General features: G+C 47.0%; 1 protein-coding gene across 1 annotated transcript in view; it reads left to right on the top strand.

Moving 5' to 3' along the window:
* The window catches only part of IGSF10 (immunoglobulin superfamily member 10), an 80,872-nt gene that overhangs the window by 48,748 nt on the left and 15,053 nt on the right, over positions 1-17,071 (top strand). Inside the window, exon 6 of the mRNA XM_063916076.1 lies at positions 3,021-3,921. Coding sequence (XP_063772146.1) covers positions 3,021-3,921 — 901 coding nt within the window. The remainder of the gene's footprint in view (positions 1-3,020; positions 3,922-17,071) is intronic.

Genomic DNA, 17,071 nt, shown 5'->3' with positions numbered 1-17,071 from the left:
TGTCTGGGCTATATATCAGCGAGACAGTTTCCTGAAGCCGATTTTATACGCCATTCTGTGGGCATCGATGATCGTCAATCTGTCAGGGAATTATAGAAATACAGCATGTTATAAATCCCAGGTTTGCTGATCCCAACCAATTTTTTTGTTGGAATTAGAAAATGGAGGATCACCAATACTGTATATTGTAGTTCCCCGCTATGCTGACCTAGACATCGGGAGAACAGGGAATAGCCCTTATACATGCTTGATATATTGGCCCAATTAACTTAGATCGGTCTCCATTACTAGTACTTAATACATTTGAGACTGTACAAAGAAGGGCAACTAAAATGGTGCATGGCCTACATCATAAACCTTACCTGTAAAGACTAAAAAATCTCAATATGTAAAGTTTGGAGCAGAGAAGGGAAAGGGGGACATGATAGAAACTTTCAACTATATCAAGAGTTTTAACAAAGTCCAAGAGGGAAACATCCTTCAAATGAAGAGAAGCAATAGAACACAAGGACAAGCACTGAAACTGGAGGGAGGCAGGTTCAGGGGAAATGTGAGGAAAAATGACTTCCCAGAAAGTGTAGTGGATAAGTGGAATAGCCTCCCATCAGAGGTGGTAGAGGCTATGACTGTAGAGCAATTTAAACATGCATGGGATAGACATAAGAGTATCCTTACAAAGAAACAAGACTCAAATAGGTTTGAGGTAACAATATGGTTAACAAAGGGGCAGACTAGTTGGGCCAAGTGGTGTCAAATTCTATGTTTCTATGTTACTGCAGCCATGGAGGGGTTGGGGCTCCATAAATAAACATGATATATGAGAAGTTATTATTTGGTGATCATGTACATCCTTACTTCAGTAAACTTAGGGGCACCTTTTTCAAATGATGTGGCCCCACAGACAAATGCATGGGGGTTACCAGTTGCTCGGAAATCTCCCTTCCTTCAAAGCCTGGCCAGAGGCCACTATATGTAGTATAAATGGCAGAAGGGACCTGCTGAACATGCCACAGATTTTCCTACCAAGTCTGCCGTGTGTGTGTCTGTGGACCTGAGTGCTCAATCAGCGCACCAGAGAGAGAATCTGGCTCACCGCGATCATTGGGCCTGCATATATCTGAAGTATTGCACTTTGTTTGGGGCAGACTATAGCTTGTTAAAGCTACTCTATTTGTGCATCCTTCATGGACTGGCGACAATTGCTCTAAAATCAAACATTTGGAAACCTTCTACAGAAATCCTGCATTTGCCCCTGGGCACCTTAGCATTTATAGGGCCTGATTCAGGTTTGTTAGCAAAGCAAAAATGCACAGAACTGACCAAAATTATGTGGGGCAGACATCAGCAGAGAGAGAGAGATTTGGGAAGAGGGGGTGCATACCTCCCGATTTTTGAGTCTTTTGATGCAGGATCTGCCGCGCCGGAGGTGGGGCCTCATCGCATGACCCCCGTTTTCATCATTTTGGGGGATGTGCTCCCTGAGCAGCAGGGCAGCCCCCCCCCCCCCCCCCCCCCTTCACACCCCACACTGTATAGAAGCCGGATCTAATTCAGCCATCACCGGCTGCTTTGCAGAGCAGAGCAGAGCAGAGCAGAGCAGTGCAGATCACAGGCTCTCCCAACCTGCCCCTCTCCTGCGGGACACTGTGGCCGCGGGTGGGACTGTGGGACAGTGTCCGAATAGCGGGACTGTCCCGCTGGAATCGAGACAGTTGGGAGGTATGAGTGGGTTCAAACTGAAATCTAAATTGCTGTGTATAAATAAAAAGCCAGTATTTACCCTGCACAGAAACAATATAACCAATCCAAATGTAAATCTAAATGTCACATCTGCCCCACTTGCAGTGCAGCAAGGTTTTGCTTAGTTCTGTGCTTTGTTGCTTTTCTAGAAACCTTAATCAGGCCCATTCTCTGATGGGGATACGGTCCTTAGGTCGACCTAACTTAGGTCGACAGTCAATAGGTCGACCACTATTGGTCGACATGCATTAGGTCAACATGGGTATTATGTTGACATGGGCATTAGGTCGACATGGCAAAGGTCGACACATGAAAAAGTCAACTTGAGTTTTTCACAATTTTTTTCATTTTTTGAACTTTTTCATACTTTAAGATGCACGTGGACTAGGATTGGAAATAGTAACCTGCGCTGAACGCAGTGGTAGCGGAGCGAGGCACCTTGCCCGAAGCATGACGAGCGAAACAAGCCATGTGAGGGTACACAGTGCACTAATTGGGGTTCCCGGTCACTTTATGAACAAATCGACACCAAAAAAATAACAAAAACTCATGTTGACCTTTTCCATGCCGACCTGCAGATTAGTGCTGATACAAGAACCACCAAGTATTTTTTGACGGTGGTAAAAAATTATTTTTCTTGAAGTTTTAGTAAAAAAAAAAAAACATGTTTTTTTTACCCATTAAGGTAGTTTACCTATGCTGAGTGAAGAGATACAAACAAACTAATGCTATTTTAAAAAAGAAAAAAAACTGTACACATAAATTACTGACACTTACGCTTGCCATAATACCCCTTTAATCCGGGACCAGTGGCGCCATATTCATAATTTAAAAAAATAATTTCAAAATTATTCACCTCAATTTTTCTACTGCATTCTGTAGTTCTTTCCAATATGTCTACTATTTGAAATCTCCAGTGCACATGTATCAAGTGTACTATCTTTTTTGAGTAGCAGGCTACAGTTATGTACTTTGTTGAAACAATATTGGTGCATTCTTCAAAAGAGTTTATTCTGTTACTTCAGAAAAACAAAAACATTAAAATATTGTTGTTCTACCATAAGAATACCAATGTGTATTACTCATCTTATTATCAATATGCCAATTCAACCAAATAATATTTTTATTGGACAAATACTGTATATTGTTTTTTTTCTTGATGGAGAAAAATACCCAATGATGTAATGTGACAGATCATGACAATGCATAGTTTGTTTTATTATAGCATTTTCATAGCTTATTTTTGATAACTGAAAAAAAATTTTTTTCTTCCCTAACAGGGACTTTTGTGTCAAAGGCAAAACGGGGAAACAAGATGGAAGTTTTTCTGAATGGTACCCTCTCCATTGCTAGTGTGAGTGTCCAGGACCGTGGCCAATATCTTTGTGTCGCTAATAACCAGTATGGCTCAGACCGGCTACTTGTTACACTCTCTGTCATAACATACCCTCCCAGGATCATACAGGGCAGATTGAGAGAGATTACAGTACACTCAGGTAATACTGTAAGTGTAAAATGCCAGGCAGAGGGCAGACCTTTTCCCACAATTACTTGGATACTGGCTAATGAGACCATTGCATCTGAGAAGTCTGACAATGACCACAAAGTGTTTGTGCAACCAGATGGTACCCTGACAATCAGAGATGTGACATTATATGACCGTGGGATTTATAAGTGTTTGGCTACTAATATAGCTGGAGCTGACACCTTTACAGTAAAGATCCAAGTGATTGCTGCTCCCCCAATTATTTTAGAAGACAAAAGACAGACACTTGTAGTGCATCCTGGGGAGAATGTTAAACTTCATTGCACTGCAAAAGGAAATCCTCACCCGAGAGTTTATTGGGTAGCTTTTGATGGGACAAAAGTTAAACCTTTGCATTATGTTAATTCAAAGCTGTTCCTGTTTTCCAATGGAACCCTCTACATAAGACAAGTGGATGCCACGGACAATGGGAATTATGAGTGCATAGCGACCAGCTCTACTGGCTCTGAGAGAAGAGTCGTCAGTCTCATGGTACAGTGGAGTGATTCCGTTCCAAAGATTCTTCATGCATCTCCTAAATACACAGAAATGAATTTTGGAGACAAACTGATGCTAAACTGTAGCGCAAGTGGGGAACCAAAGCCAAAGATAATATGGAGACTGCCATCCAAAGCTGTGGTAGATCAGTTGCACAGGTAAATAAAAACACTTTAGCACATTTTAGTAGTATGGTGATAGTGATGATAAATTAATGTTTTCCCACAGACAATGGTTACCATTTAATTGTGTATTTTGCACTTTAACTCATGAAAACCTCACAAAAAGTGCAGAGCGACAAAATCAGATAGCATAGAGCACATGTTCTCAAACTCGGCCAACAGGAACCGACACAGTCCCCGTTTTGCAGGACATCTAGCAGGTGCACAGCTGTTTTAATTACTTACCGACACATTTTACAAGATCCACAGGTGGAGCTGATTATTTCACTTGTGATTCTGTGAGACCTGGAAAACATGACCTGCGTGGGGGTCCCGAGCGCTGAGTGTGAGAACCTGTGGCATAGAGTATGGATTTTTACACCATATTACTGTAGATGGAATGTGAGAACATAACAACTTTGACTTAATATTTAATCAGTTCATGTAGTTCTCTACAGGCAGAGCATTCTGTTATGGAACATGAAGAAGAGTCCTTGTCCTGATCATGTGTAGACACCAGTAATGAAATCCAAGAGAGAAAAAGTTTAATAGTAGAACAGATCAGCAATCCTGTTACAGCAAAAGTTTATGTATATTTTATGGAAAAATAAAGACTGGGGCTTCTACAGAGCTTGAGCAAATAAGAGCAATTTGCTTCTGGAATAAACCATGCTGCAGTGTAAGGGGTGACAATGCATTTATGTAATTTATTGCGTGCAGGTTAAATACAGTACTATCTGCCTCTGTATGTTGTGAACAAATATCGGCAGCTTTGAAATGCATAATTAAGCTAGGATGCATTTTAAAATAAGAATTTACTCACCGGTAATTCTATTTCTCGTAGTCCGTAGTGGATGCTGGGGACTCCGTAAGGACCATGGGGAATAGACGGGCTCCGCAGGAGACTGGGCACTCTAAAGGAAAGATTAGGTACTATCTGGTGTGCACTGGCTCCTCTCCCTCTATGCCCCTCCTCCAGACCTCAGTTAGGATACTGTGCCCGGAAGAGCTGACACAATAAGGAAGGATTTTGAATCCCGGGTAAGACTCATACCAGCCACACCAATCACACCGTATAACTCGTGATACTATACCCAGTTAACAGTATGAAATATAACTGAGCCTCTCAACAGATGGCTCAACAATAACCCTTTAGTTAGGCAATAACTATATACAAGTATTGCAGACAATCCGCACTTGGGATGGGCGCCCAGCATCCACTACGGACTACGAGAAATAGAATTACCGGTGAGTAAATTCTTATTTTCTCTGACGTCCTAGTGGATGCTGGGGACTCCGTAAGGACCATGGGGATTATACCAAAGCTCCCAAACGGGCGGGAGAGTGCGGATGACTCTGCAGCACCGAATGAGAGAACTCAAGGTCCTCCTCAGCCAGGGTATCAAATTTGTAGAATTTAGCAAACGTGTTTGCCCCTGACCAAGTCGCAGCTCGGCAAAGTTGTAAAGCCGAGACCCCTCGGGCAGCCGCCCAAGATGAGCCCACCTTCCTCGTGGAATGGGCTTTCACTGATTTAGGATGCGGCAATCCAGCCGCAGAATGCGCCAGCTGAATTGTGCTACAAATCCAGCGAGCAATAGTCTGCATAGAAGCAGGAGCACCTATTTTGTTGGGTGCATACAGGATAAAAAGCGAGTCAGTTTTCCTGACTCCAGCCATCCTGGAAACATAAATTTTCAAGGCCCTGACTACGTCCAGTAACTTGGAATCCTCCAAGTCCTTAGTAGCCGCAGGCACCACAATAGGTTGGTTCAAGTGAAAAGCTGATACCACCTTAGGGAGAAACTGGGGACGAGTCCTCAATTCTGCCCTATCCATATGGAAAATCAGATAAGGTCTTTTACATGACAAAGCCGCCAATTCTGACACACGCCTGGCCGAAGCCAAGGCCAATAACATGACCACTTTCCACGTGAGATATTTCAGATCCACAGTTTTAAGTGGCTCAAACCAATGTGATTTCAGGAAACTCAACACCACGTTGAGATCCCACGGTGCCACAGGAGGCACAAAAGGGGGGCTGAATATGCAGCACTCCCTTTACAAAAGTCTGAACTTCAGGCAGTGAAGCCAGTTCTTTCTGGAAGAAAATCGACAGAGCCGAAATCTGGACCTTAATGGAACCCAAATTTAGGCCCATAGTCACTCCCGACTGTAGGAAGTGCAGAAAACGACCCAGCTGAAATTCCTCTGTTGGGGCCTTCCTGGCCTCACACCACGCAACATATTTTCGCCAAATACGGTGATAATGGTTTGCGGTTACTTCTTTCCTGGCTTTTATCAGCATAGGAATGACTTCCTCCGGAATGCCCTTTTGCTTTAGGATCCGGAATTCAACCGCCATGCCGTCCAACGCAGCCGCGGTAAGTCTTGGAACAGACAGGGCCCCTGCTGTAGCAGATCCTGTCTGAGCGGTAGAGGCCATGGGTCCTCTGATATTATTTCTGTAAGTTCTGGGTACCAAGCTCTTCTTGGCCCATCCTGAACCACGAGTATCGTTCTTACTCCTCGTTTTCTTATTATTCTCAGTACCTTTGGTATGAGAGGCAGAGGAGGGAATACATAAACCGACTGGTACACCCACGGTGTCACTAGAGCGTCCACAGCTATTGCCTGAGGGTCCCTTGACCTGGCGCAATATCTAGTTTTTTGTTTAGGCGGGACGCCATCATGTCCACCTGTGGCCTTTCCCAACGGTTTACCAACAGTTGGAAGACTTCTGGATGAAGTCCCCACTCTCCCGGGTGTCGGTCGTGTCTGCTGAGGAAGTCTGCTTCCCAGTTGTCCACTCCCGGAATGAACACTGCTGACAGTGCTAAGACGTGATTTTCCGCCCATCGGAGAATCCTTGTGGCTTCTGCCATCGCCATCCTGCTTCTTGTGCCGCCCTGTCGGTTTACATGGGCGACTGCCGTGATGTTGTCTGATTGGATCAGTACCGGCTGGTTTTGAAGCAGAGGCCTTGCCAGACTTAGGGCATTGTAAATGGCCCTCAGTTCCAGAATATTTATGTGTTGGGACGACTCCTGACTTGACCAAAGTCCATGGAAATTTCTTCCCTGTGTGACTGCCCCCCAGCCTCGAAGGCTGGCATCCGTGGTTACCAGGACCCAGTCCCGTATGCCGAATCTGCGGCCCTCTTGAAGATGAGCACTCTGCAGCCACCACAGTAGAGATACCCTGGTCCTTGGAGACAGGGTTATCAGCCGATGCATCTGAAGATGCGATCCCGACCACTTGTCCAAGAGGTCCCACTAAAAGGTTCTTGTATGGAACCTGCCGAATGGAATTTTGCTTTGTAAGAAGCTACCATTTTTCCCAGGACTCGTGTGCAGTGATGCACCGATACCTGTTTTTGTTTTCAGGAGGTCTCTGACTAGAGATGACAGCTCCTTGGCTTTCTCCTGCAGGAGAAACACTTTTTTCTGTTCTGTGTCCAGAACCATCCCCAGGAACAGTAGGCGTGTGGTAGGAACCAGCTGTGACTTTGGAATGTATAGAATCCATCCGTGCTGTTGTAGCATTTCCCGAGATAGTGCTACTCCGACCAACAACTGCTCCTTGGACCTCGCCTTTATAAGGAGATCGTCCAAGTACGGGATAATTAAAACTCCCTTTTTTCGAAGGAGTATCATCATTTCTGCCATTACCTTGGTAAAGACCCTCGGTGCCGTGGACAGTCCAAACGGCAGTGTTTGGAATTGGTAACGGCAATCCTATACCACAAATCTGAGGTACTCCTAGTGAGGATGGTAAATGGGGACATGTAGGTAAGCATCCTTGATATCCAGGGATACCATGTAATCCCCCTCCTCCAGGCTTGCAATAACCGCCCTGAGCGATTCCATCTTGAACTTGAATTTTTTTATGTATGTGTTCAAGGATTTCAAATTTAAAATGGGTCTCACCGAACCGTCCGGTTTCGGTACCACAAACAGTGTGGAATAGTAACCCCGTCCTTGTTGAAGTAGGGGCACCTTGACTATCACCTGCTGGGAATACAGCTTGTGAATTGCCTCTAGCACAGCCTCCCTGCCTGAGGGAGTTGTCGGCAAGGCAGATTTGAGGAAACGGCGGGGGGGAGACGCCTCGAATTCCAGCTTGTACCCCTGAGATACTACTTGAAGGATCCAGGGATCCACCTGTGAGCGAGCCCACTGATCGCTGAAATTTTTGAGGCGGCCCCCCACCGTACCTGGCTACGCCTGTGGAGCCCCCGCGTCATGCGGTGGACTCAGAGGAAGCGGGGGAAGAATTTTGATTCTGGGAACTGGCTGACTGGTGCAGCTTTTTCCCTCTTCCCTCGTCTCTGTGTAGAAAGGAAGCGCCTTTGACCCGCTTGCTTTTCTGAAGCCGAAAGGACTGTACCTGATAATACAGTGCTTTTCTTAGGCTGTGAGGAAACCTGAGGTAAAAAAATTTCTTCCCAGCTGTTGCTGTGGACATGCGGTCCCAGAGACCATCCCCAAACAATTCCTCACCCTTATAAGGCTCTATGTGCCTTTTAAAGTCAGCATCACCTGTCCAGTGTCGGGTCTCTAATACCCTCCTGACAGAATGGACATTGCATTAATTCTGGATGCCAGCCGGCAAAATATCCCTCTGTGCATCCCTCATATATAAGACGACGTCTTATGTTCGCAAAATAGTATCCCTGTTTGACAGGGTTACAGATCAGGCTGCAGCAGCACTATCTGCAGGTCTCAGTCCAGTACCTGAGTGTGTAAATACAGACTTCAGGATAGCCTCCTGCTATTTATCAGCAGGTACCTTCAAAGTGGCCGTATCCTAAGACGGCAGTGCCACCTTTTTTGACAAACGTGTGAGCGCCTTATCCACCCTAGGGGATATCTCCCAGCGTAACTTATCCTCTGGCGGGAAAGGGTACGCCATCAGTAACTTTTTACCAGTTTCTTATCGAGGGAACCCACGCTTTTTCACACTTCATTCACTCATCTGATGGGGGAACAAAACACTACCTGCTTTTTCTCCCCACACATAAAACCCTTTTTTTTAGTGGTACTTGGGTTAATGTCAGAAATGTGTAACACATTTTTTATTGCCGGGATCATGTAACGGATGTTCCTAGTGGATTGTGTATATGTCTCAACCTCGTCGACACTGGAGTCAGACTCCGTGTCGACATCTGTGTCTGCCATCTGAGGGAGCGGGCGTTTTTGAGCCCCTGATGGCCTTTGAGACGCCTGGGCAGGTGCGGGCTGAGAAGCCGGCTGTCCCATAGCTGTTACGTCATCCAGCCTTTTATGTAAGGAGTTGACACTGTCGGTTAATACCTTCCACCTATCCATCCACTCTGGTGTCGGCCCACAGGGGGCGACATCCCATTTATCGGCATCTGCTCCGCCTCCACATAAGCCTCCTCATTAAACATGTCGACACAGCCGTACCGACACACCGCACACACACACAGGGAATGCTCTGACTGAGGACAGGACCCCACACAGCCCTTTGGGGAGACAGAGAGAGAGTATGCCAGCACACACCAGAGCGCTATATAATGTAGGGATAAACACTATCACTGAGTGAATTTTCCCCAATAGCTGCTTGTATAAACAATATTGCGCCTAAATTTAGTGCCCCCCCTCTCTTTTTAACCCTTTGAGCCTGAAAACTACAGGGGAGAGCCTGGGGAGCGGTCTTCCAGCTACACTGTGAAGAGAAAATGGCGCCAGTGTGCCGAGGGAGATAGCTCCGCCCCTTTTTCGCTGACTTTTCTCCCGCTTTTTTATGGATTCTGGCAGGGGTAATTATCACATATATAGCCTCTGGGGCTATATATTGTGATTATTTTGCCAGCCAAGGTGTTTTTATTGCTGCTCAGGGCGCCCCCCCCCCAGCGCCCTGCACCCTCAGTGACCGGAGTGTGAAGTGTGTATGAGGAGCAATGGCGCACAGCTGAAGTCTTCTGCCGCCGATTTTCCGGACCATCTTCATGCTTCTGGCTCTGTAAGGGGGACGGCGGCGCGGCTCCGGGAACGAACACCAAGGATGGGTCCTGCGGTCGATCCCTCTGGAGCTAATGGTGTCCAGTAGCCTAAGAAGCCCAAGCTAGCTGCAAGCAGGCAGGTTCGCTTCTTCTCCCCTTAGTCCCTCGTTGCAGTGAGCCTGTTGCCAGCAGGTCTCACTGTAAAATAAAAAACCTAACATATACTTTCTTTCTAGGAGCTCAGGAGAGCCCCTAGTGTGCAACCAGCTCGGGCCGGGCACAGAAATCTAACGGAGGTCTGGAGGAGGGGCATAGAGGGAGGAGCCAGTGCACACCAGATAGTACCTAATCTTTCTTTTAGAGTGCCCAGTCTCCTGCGGAGCCCGTCTATTCCCCATGGTCCTTACGGAGTCCCCAGCATCCACTAGGACGTCAGAGAAATATGTCCCTCATGAAGTGCAACACGGCTTTTGTGTAAATTGCTCTTTGTGATTTGCTCCTAATAATATAATTCAGCCTTAAGGTGTGTACACATGGTGAGAACTTTGCTATGCCCGACTTTGACTATGCGATTTCCTTTGAACTCCCCCAGAGCCCAGATAGCACAGATTTTGACTATCTGTACTTGAGATTTTGTCTATGTGCGATTTTGACTATACTTTGTACTCAGGGGTGGATTGGGATGGAAAACCAGCCCGGGAAATTAATAGAAGCAGCCCTAATAGGGAGGGGGGGGGGGGGGGGGGGTGTTGAGGGGGTGGAGTCTGTCAACTGGGGTGGGATTACTGCTCAGAAGGCCTGACTAAATGCAGGGATGGAAAGTGTGCGCCGACGGCGCACACCAAAATTTTAGGGGCGTGGCTTCATGGGGAAGGGGCGTGGCCACATAATAGTGCCAATTCACATTACACCACACAGTAGTGCCGCTTGTACACATTGCACCAGGTAGAACCTCCTATACACACTGCGCCAGGTACAGCATGTTATACATTTTGCGCCATTTAGAGCATGTCTACACTTTGCGCTAGGTAGAGCACGATATACACTCTGCGCCAGGCAGAGTACATTATACACATTGCACCATGTAAAGCACATTATATGCTTTGCGCCAGGCAGAGCACGTTATAAACATTTCACCTGGTAAAGCACATTATACACATTGCACCAAATAGAGCACGTTATACACTTTGCACCAGGTAGAGCACATTATACACATTGCACCAGGTAAAGCACATTATACATATTGCACCAGGCAGAGCTCGTCATACACACTGCCAATCCACCGCTGCACAGGCAGATAAAATGCCTATCAGACTGACAGGCATTTTATCTGACGTTGCAGGGTGAGGGTGAGGGTTAGGGTTAGGCCCCGGGAAGGGTCAGGGTTAGGCTGCGGGGGGAGGTTAGGGTTAGGCTGCGGGGGGAGGGTTAGGCTGCGGAAGGGGATGGTTAGGGTAAGGGACTAGACTAAATTGCGCACACAGTAGTAATAATGCCTTTTACAGTATATTGCAGTAGTAACATCCCATGCACATTTAGCAGCACTGCCACTGTGCCACACAGTAGTGCCCTGTCACTGCCTCCCCCTCCCTCCCTATTAACCCATATGCTGCAGCAGCAGCACTCACCTGCGGAACCGTCGGCAATGTTGCCTGTTGCCCCTCCTTGGCTGGCTGTCACCACCCCCTATGCAGGCCGCAGCAGCTCCGACGGTGGGCATTTTTTAAATGCTTCAGAACTTCTGCGCATGCGCAGAAGCTTCAGTTAACGCTGCCGCGCTGGTGGCAGCGGCCTGTATAGGGGGGTGACGGCCAGCCAATAAGGGGACCACCGGACCGGCCAAACGGAATCCGGTCCGGCGTCCCGGCATGCCAATCCGCCCCTGCATCTATATTACGCAGGCCCCGGTTCAATATTACCCCCAGAACCCATAGCACACCTATATTACAATGCATTATAGACAGGCCCCCTCCCCATATTACCCCCAGTACATATATATTACACAGCCCCCCCATATTACTCCCAGTACACACAGCACCATATCACACAGCATTACACACAGGTCCCCTTCCCCATATTACCCCCCAGTACACACATCACACTGCATTATACACAGCGTCGCTGCCATATTACCCCCAGTACATCTATATTACACAGGCCCCTCTCCATATTACCCCCAGTACACACAGCACCATATCACACAGCATTACACACAGGTCCCCTTCCCCATATTACCCCCCAGTACACACATCACACTGCATTATACACAGCGTCGCTGCCATATTACCCCCAGTACATCTATATTACACAGGCCCCTCTCCATATTACCCCCAATACACACCGCACCATATCACACAGGTCCCCCCTCCCCCATATTACCCCCAGTACACACATCACACTGGATTATACACAGCGCCCCACCCGTCTATATTACCCCCAGTACCTACCTACAGCACACAGCATTATACACAGGCCCTCTCTCCCCATATTACCCCCAGTACATATAGGGCCTAATTCAGACCTGGTCGCAAGCAGGCATTTTTTGCACTGCTGCGACCAGGTAGTTGTCACCTACAGGGGAGTATGTAATCGCTCTGCAGGGGTGCGAACCATGGCCCTCATTCCGAGTTGATCGGTCGCAAGGCGAATTTAGCAGAGTTACACACGCTAAGCCGCCGCCTACTGGGAGTGAATCTTAGCTTCTTAAAATTGCGACCGATGTATTCGCAATATTGCGATTACTAACTACTTAGCAGTTTCAGAGTAGCTTCAGACTTACTCTGCCTGTGCGATCAGTTCAGTGCTTGTCGTTCCTGTTTGACGTCACAAACACACCCAGCATTCGCCCAGGCACTCCCACCGTTTCTCCGGCCACTCCTGCGTTTTTTCCGGAAACGGTAGCGTTTTCAGCCACACGCCCCTGAAACGCCGTGTTTCCGCCCAGTAACACCCATTTCCTGTCAATCACATTACGATCGCCGGAGCGATGAAAAAGCCGTGAGTAAAATTACTTTCTACATAGCAAAGTTACTTGGCGCAGTCGCAGTGCGAACATTGCGCATGCGTACTAAGCGGATTTTCATTGCGATGCGATGAAAAATACCGAGCGAACAACTCGGAATGAGGGCCCATGTGCAGAGAGCTGCACACACAAAAGTTTGTGCAGTCTCTGCACAGCCCAGGACTTACTCACCCACTGCGACGACCCGGACCGATGCTGATGTCAGAGACCCTCCTTCCGAACGGCTGGGCAGTTGCCACCCACAAACGGCCTCTTCCTGTCAATCTTCTTGCGATTGCTGGTGCGATTGCTTTCTCCGTACAATCCGTCGCTGTCCGGCGATGCCCGTCGCCGGCGGCCGACGAGCCTGCGCATTGCGGTGCATGCGCAGTTCAGACCCGACTGCACCGCTGCAAAAAAAGCTAGCGTGCGATCGGGTCTGAATGACCCCCAGAGCACACTGTATTACACAGAGCCCCCCATTACACCCAGTACATACAGCACACTCCATTACACACAGCGCCCCCCCCCCCCCATATTACCACCAGTACATACATACAACACACATAGCACCCTGCATTACACACAGGCCCCCCTCTTCCCATATTACCCCCAGCACATACATCACCCCCCCCCTATATTACCGCCAGTACATATAGCACACTGCATTACACACAGCACCCCCATATTACCTCAGTACAAACAGTACCCCCCCCCCCAATATTACCCCCAGCACATATAGCACACTGCATTACATACATACACCCCCCCCCCCCCCTCATATTACCCCCAGTAAACATAACCCCCACCTGGCTTTCTGCTCTCTTCCTCTGAAGAGCAGGGATCCAGCCCAGAACACTGTGTTGAGAAAGGAGTAGGTGGCAGCAGCATGGGCAGATAAGGAGCAGGAAGTGGAGGGATGGGCTGAGCTGCTCTGAGTCTGGTGGGAGGGGCCAGCCTGTGTATGCATGGGAAAGTGCCGTGACTGCACTGCCTGTATTCCTTATATGCAGGTTACAGTGCCTTAACATGGAGCAGTGTCACTGGCTGGTCCTGTCCCCGACTCTGCAGCCACTTCAGGGACTTCTCCCCTCCTTCTGACAGTGGCAGCAATGCTGAGCCAGAGCCCGTGTAGCCCCACCCCTGCTGAGCCCGTGTAGCCGTGCCCCCTGCTGAGCCCGTGTAGCCCCGTCCCTGCTGAGTCCCCGACTGCCTCCTAGCAACCACAGGAGCTACACTGCAGCCTCTACAGTTTCCGGCTAGCGGCACCCGGAAGTGTGCGGCTGCCGCCAGCCCAGCAGTGTAAGCCGGCCCGACTGAGCTGTCTATGGGACCGGCTCACCGGAAACTAGCATGGCACCCCAGTGGCCCAATCCGCCCGTTTGTACTAGATAGTACACTAGATAGTCAAGATTGCCTTGCCTGCACAGTCTATCTAGCCTTGCGATACCGACCCACGGCGAAGTGCACATTGGGATTTAATTGGTATCGCAAGCTGCCTAACACCTTGAGATATGCACTAACTTTCCTTAAGATTTTGACTATATAGTCAAAATCTTACAGATTTATCTCACCGTGTGTACACACCTTAACACATGGGACTAATTTTTCCCTATACTGTAAAACAAGAGATAAAAAGGGGGAGATGAAGTTCTGACAATTGCACAAATAAGAAGGCTGTAACTGGTTATAGGAAACAATCAACAATACATTTATTAAATGCACATTATGTGGTATTATCAATTGGCCGTAGATTTATTCAAATAAACAGCATTTTCCCTGTGACGAAAAAACTGGAGTTAACAGTAGAGATGAGCGGGTTCGGTTCCTCGGAATCCGAACCCCCCCGAACTTCAGCCTTTTTACACGGGTCCGAGGCAGACTCGGATCTTCCCGCCTTGCTCGGCTAACCCGAGCGCGCCCGAACGTCATCATCCCGCTGTCGGATTCTCGCGAGGCTCGTATTCTATCGCGAAACTCGGATTCTATATAAGGAGCCGCGCGTCGCCGCCATTTTCGCACGTGCATTGAGATTGATAGGGAGAGGACGTGGCTGGCGTCCTCTCCGTTTATAGTTACTGTTAGTAGTTAGTTGATCTGATTGCTGCTTAGCTTATTGTGGGGAGGATTGGGGAGAGCTGTTAGGAGGAGTACAGTCAGTGCAGAGTTTTGCTAGTTTTTTTTAATCCGTTCTCTGCCTGAAAAAAACGCTCCATACCATATCTGTGCTCAGCCTCAGTGTGCTGCATGATATATCTATGTATATCTGACTGTGCTGAGTGCTCACTGCTCACACAGCTGAATTGTGGGGGAGACTGGGGTGCAGTTATAGCAGGAGTACAGTGCACACTTTTGCTGCCAGTGTGACTGACCAGTGACCACCAGTATATTGTCTGCCTGAAAAAGTTAAACACTCCTGTGGTGTTTTTTTTTTTTATTCTATAAACGCATTCTGCTGACAGTGTCCAGCAGGTCCGTCATTCATTATATTATATAAATATTTACCTGCAGTAGTGTTATATTTTTTTTGTTCATCTCTATCATCTTTATCATCTCTATATTAGCAGACGCAGTACGGTAGTCCACGGCTGTGGCTACCTCTGTGTCGTCAGTGCTCGTCCATAATTGTATACCTACCTGTGGTGGGTTTTTTTTTTCTATCTTCTTCATACTAGTAGTTTAGGAGTCTGCTGACAGTGTCCAGCAGGTCCGTCATTATATTATATATATACCTGCAGTAGTGATATATATATATTTTTTATATCATTATCATCTCTATACTAGCAGACGCAGTACGGTAGTCCACGGCTGTAGCTACCTCTGTGTCGTCAGTGCTCGTCCATAATTGTATACCTACCTGTGGTGGGGGTTTTTTTTCTATCTTCTTCATACTAGTAGTTTAGGAGTCTGCTGACAGTGTCCAGCAAGTCCGTCATTATATTATATATATACCTGCAGTAGTGATATATATATATATTTTTTATATCATTATCATCTCTATACTAGCAGACGCAGTACGGTAGTCCACGGCTGTAGCTACCTCTGTGTCATCAGTGCTTGTCCATAATTGTATACCTACCTGTGGTGGGGGTTTTTTTTTCTATCTTCTTCATACTAGCAGTTTAGGAGTCTGCTGACAGTGTCCAGCAGGTCCGTCATTATATTATATATACCTGCAGTAGTGATATATATATATTTTTTATATCATTATCATCTCTATACTAGCAGACGCAGTACGGTAGTCCACGGCTGTAGCTACCTCTGTGTCGTCAGTGCTCGTCCATAATTGTATACCTACCTGTGGTGGGGGTTTTTTTTCTATCTTCTTCATACTAGTAGTTTAGGAGTATGCTGACAGTGTCCAGCAGGTCCGTCATTATATTATATATGCCTGCAGTAGTGATATATATATATTTTTTATATCATTATCATCTCTATACTAGCAGACGCAGTACGGTAGTCCACGGCTGTAGCTACCTCTGTGTCGTCAGTGCTCGTCCATAATTGTATACCTACCTGTGGTGGGGGTTTTTTTTCTATCTTCTTCATACTAGTAGTTTAGGAGTCTGCTGACAGTGTCCAGCAGGTCCGTCATTATATTATATATACCTGCAGTAGTGATATATATATATTTTTTATATCATTATCATATCTATACTAGCAGACGCAGTACGGTAGTCCACGGCTGTAGCTACCTCTGTGTCGTCAGTGCTCATCCATAATTGTATACCTACCTGTGGTGGGTTTTTTTTTCTATCTTCTTCATACTAGTAGTTTAGGAGTCTGCTGACAGTGTCCAGCAGGTCCGTCATTATATTATATATACCTGCAGTAGTGATATATATATATTTTTTATATCATTATCATCTCTATACTAGCAGACGCAGTACGGTAGTCCACGGCTGTAGCTACCTCTGTGTCGTCAGTGCTCGTCCATAATTGTATACCTACCTGTGGTGGGGTTTTTTTTTCTATCTTCTTCATACTAGTAGTTTAGGAGTCTGCTGAAAGTGTCCAGCAGGTCCGTCATTATATTATATACACCTGCAGTAGTGATATATATATATTTTTTATATCATTATCATCTCTATACTAGCAGACGCAGTACGGTAGTCCACGGCTGTAGCTACCTCTGTGTCGTCAGTCACTCGTCATCCATAAGTATACTAGTATCGATC

The sequence above is a fragment of the Pseudophryne corroboree genome, chromosome 4 (genome assembly GCF_028390025.1).
Source record: "Pseudophryne corroboree isolate aPseCor3 chromosome 4, aPseCor3.hap2, whole genome shotgun sequence".
NCBI classification, from domain to species: Eukaryota; Metazoa; Chordata; class Amphibia; order Anura; family Myobatrachidae; genus Pseudophryne; species Pseudophryne corroboree.
This window is presented reverse-complemented; position numbering and strand designations above follow the sequence as displayed.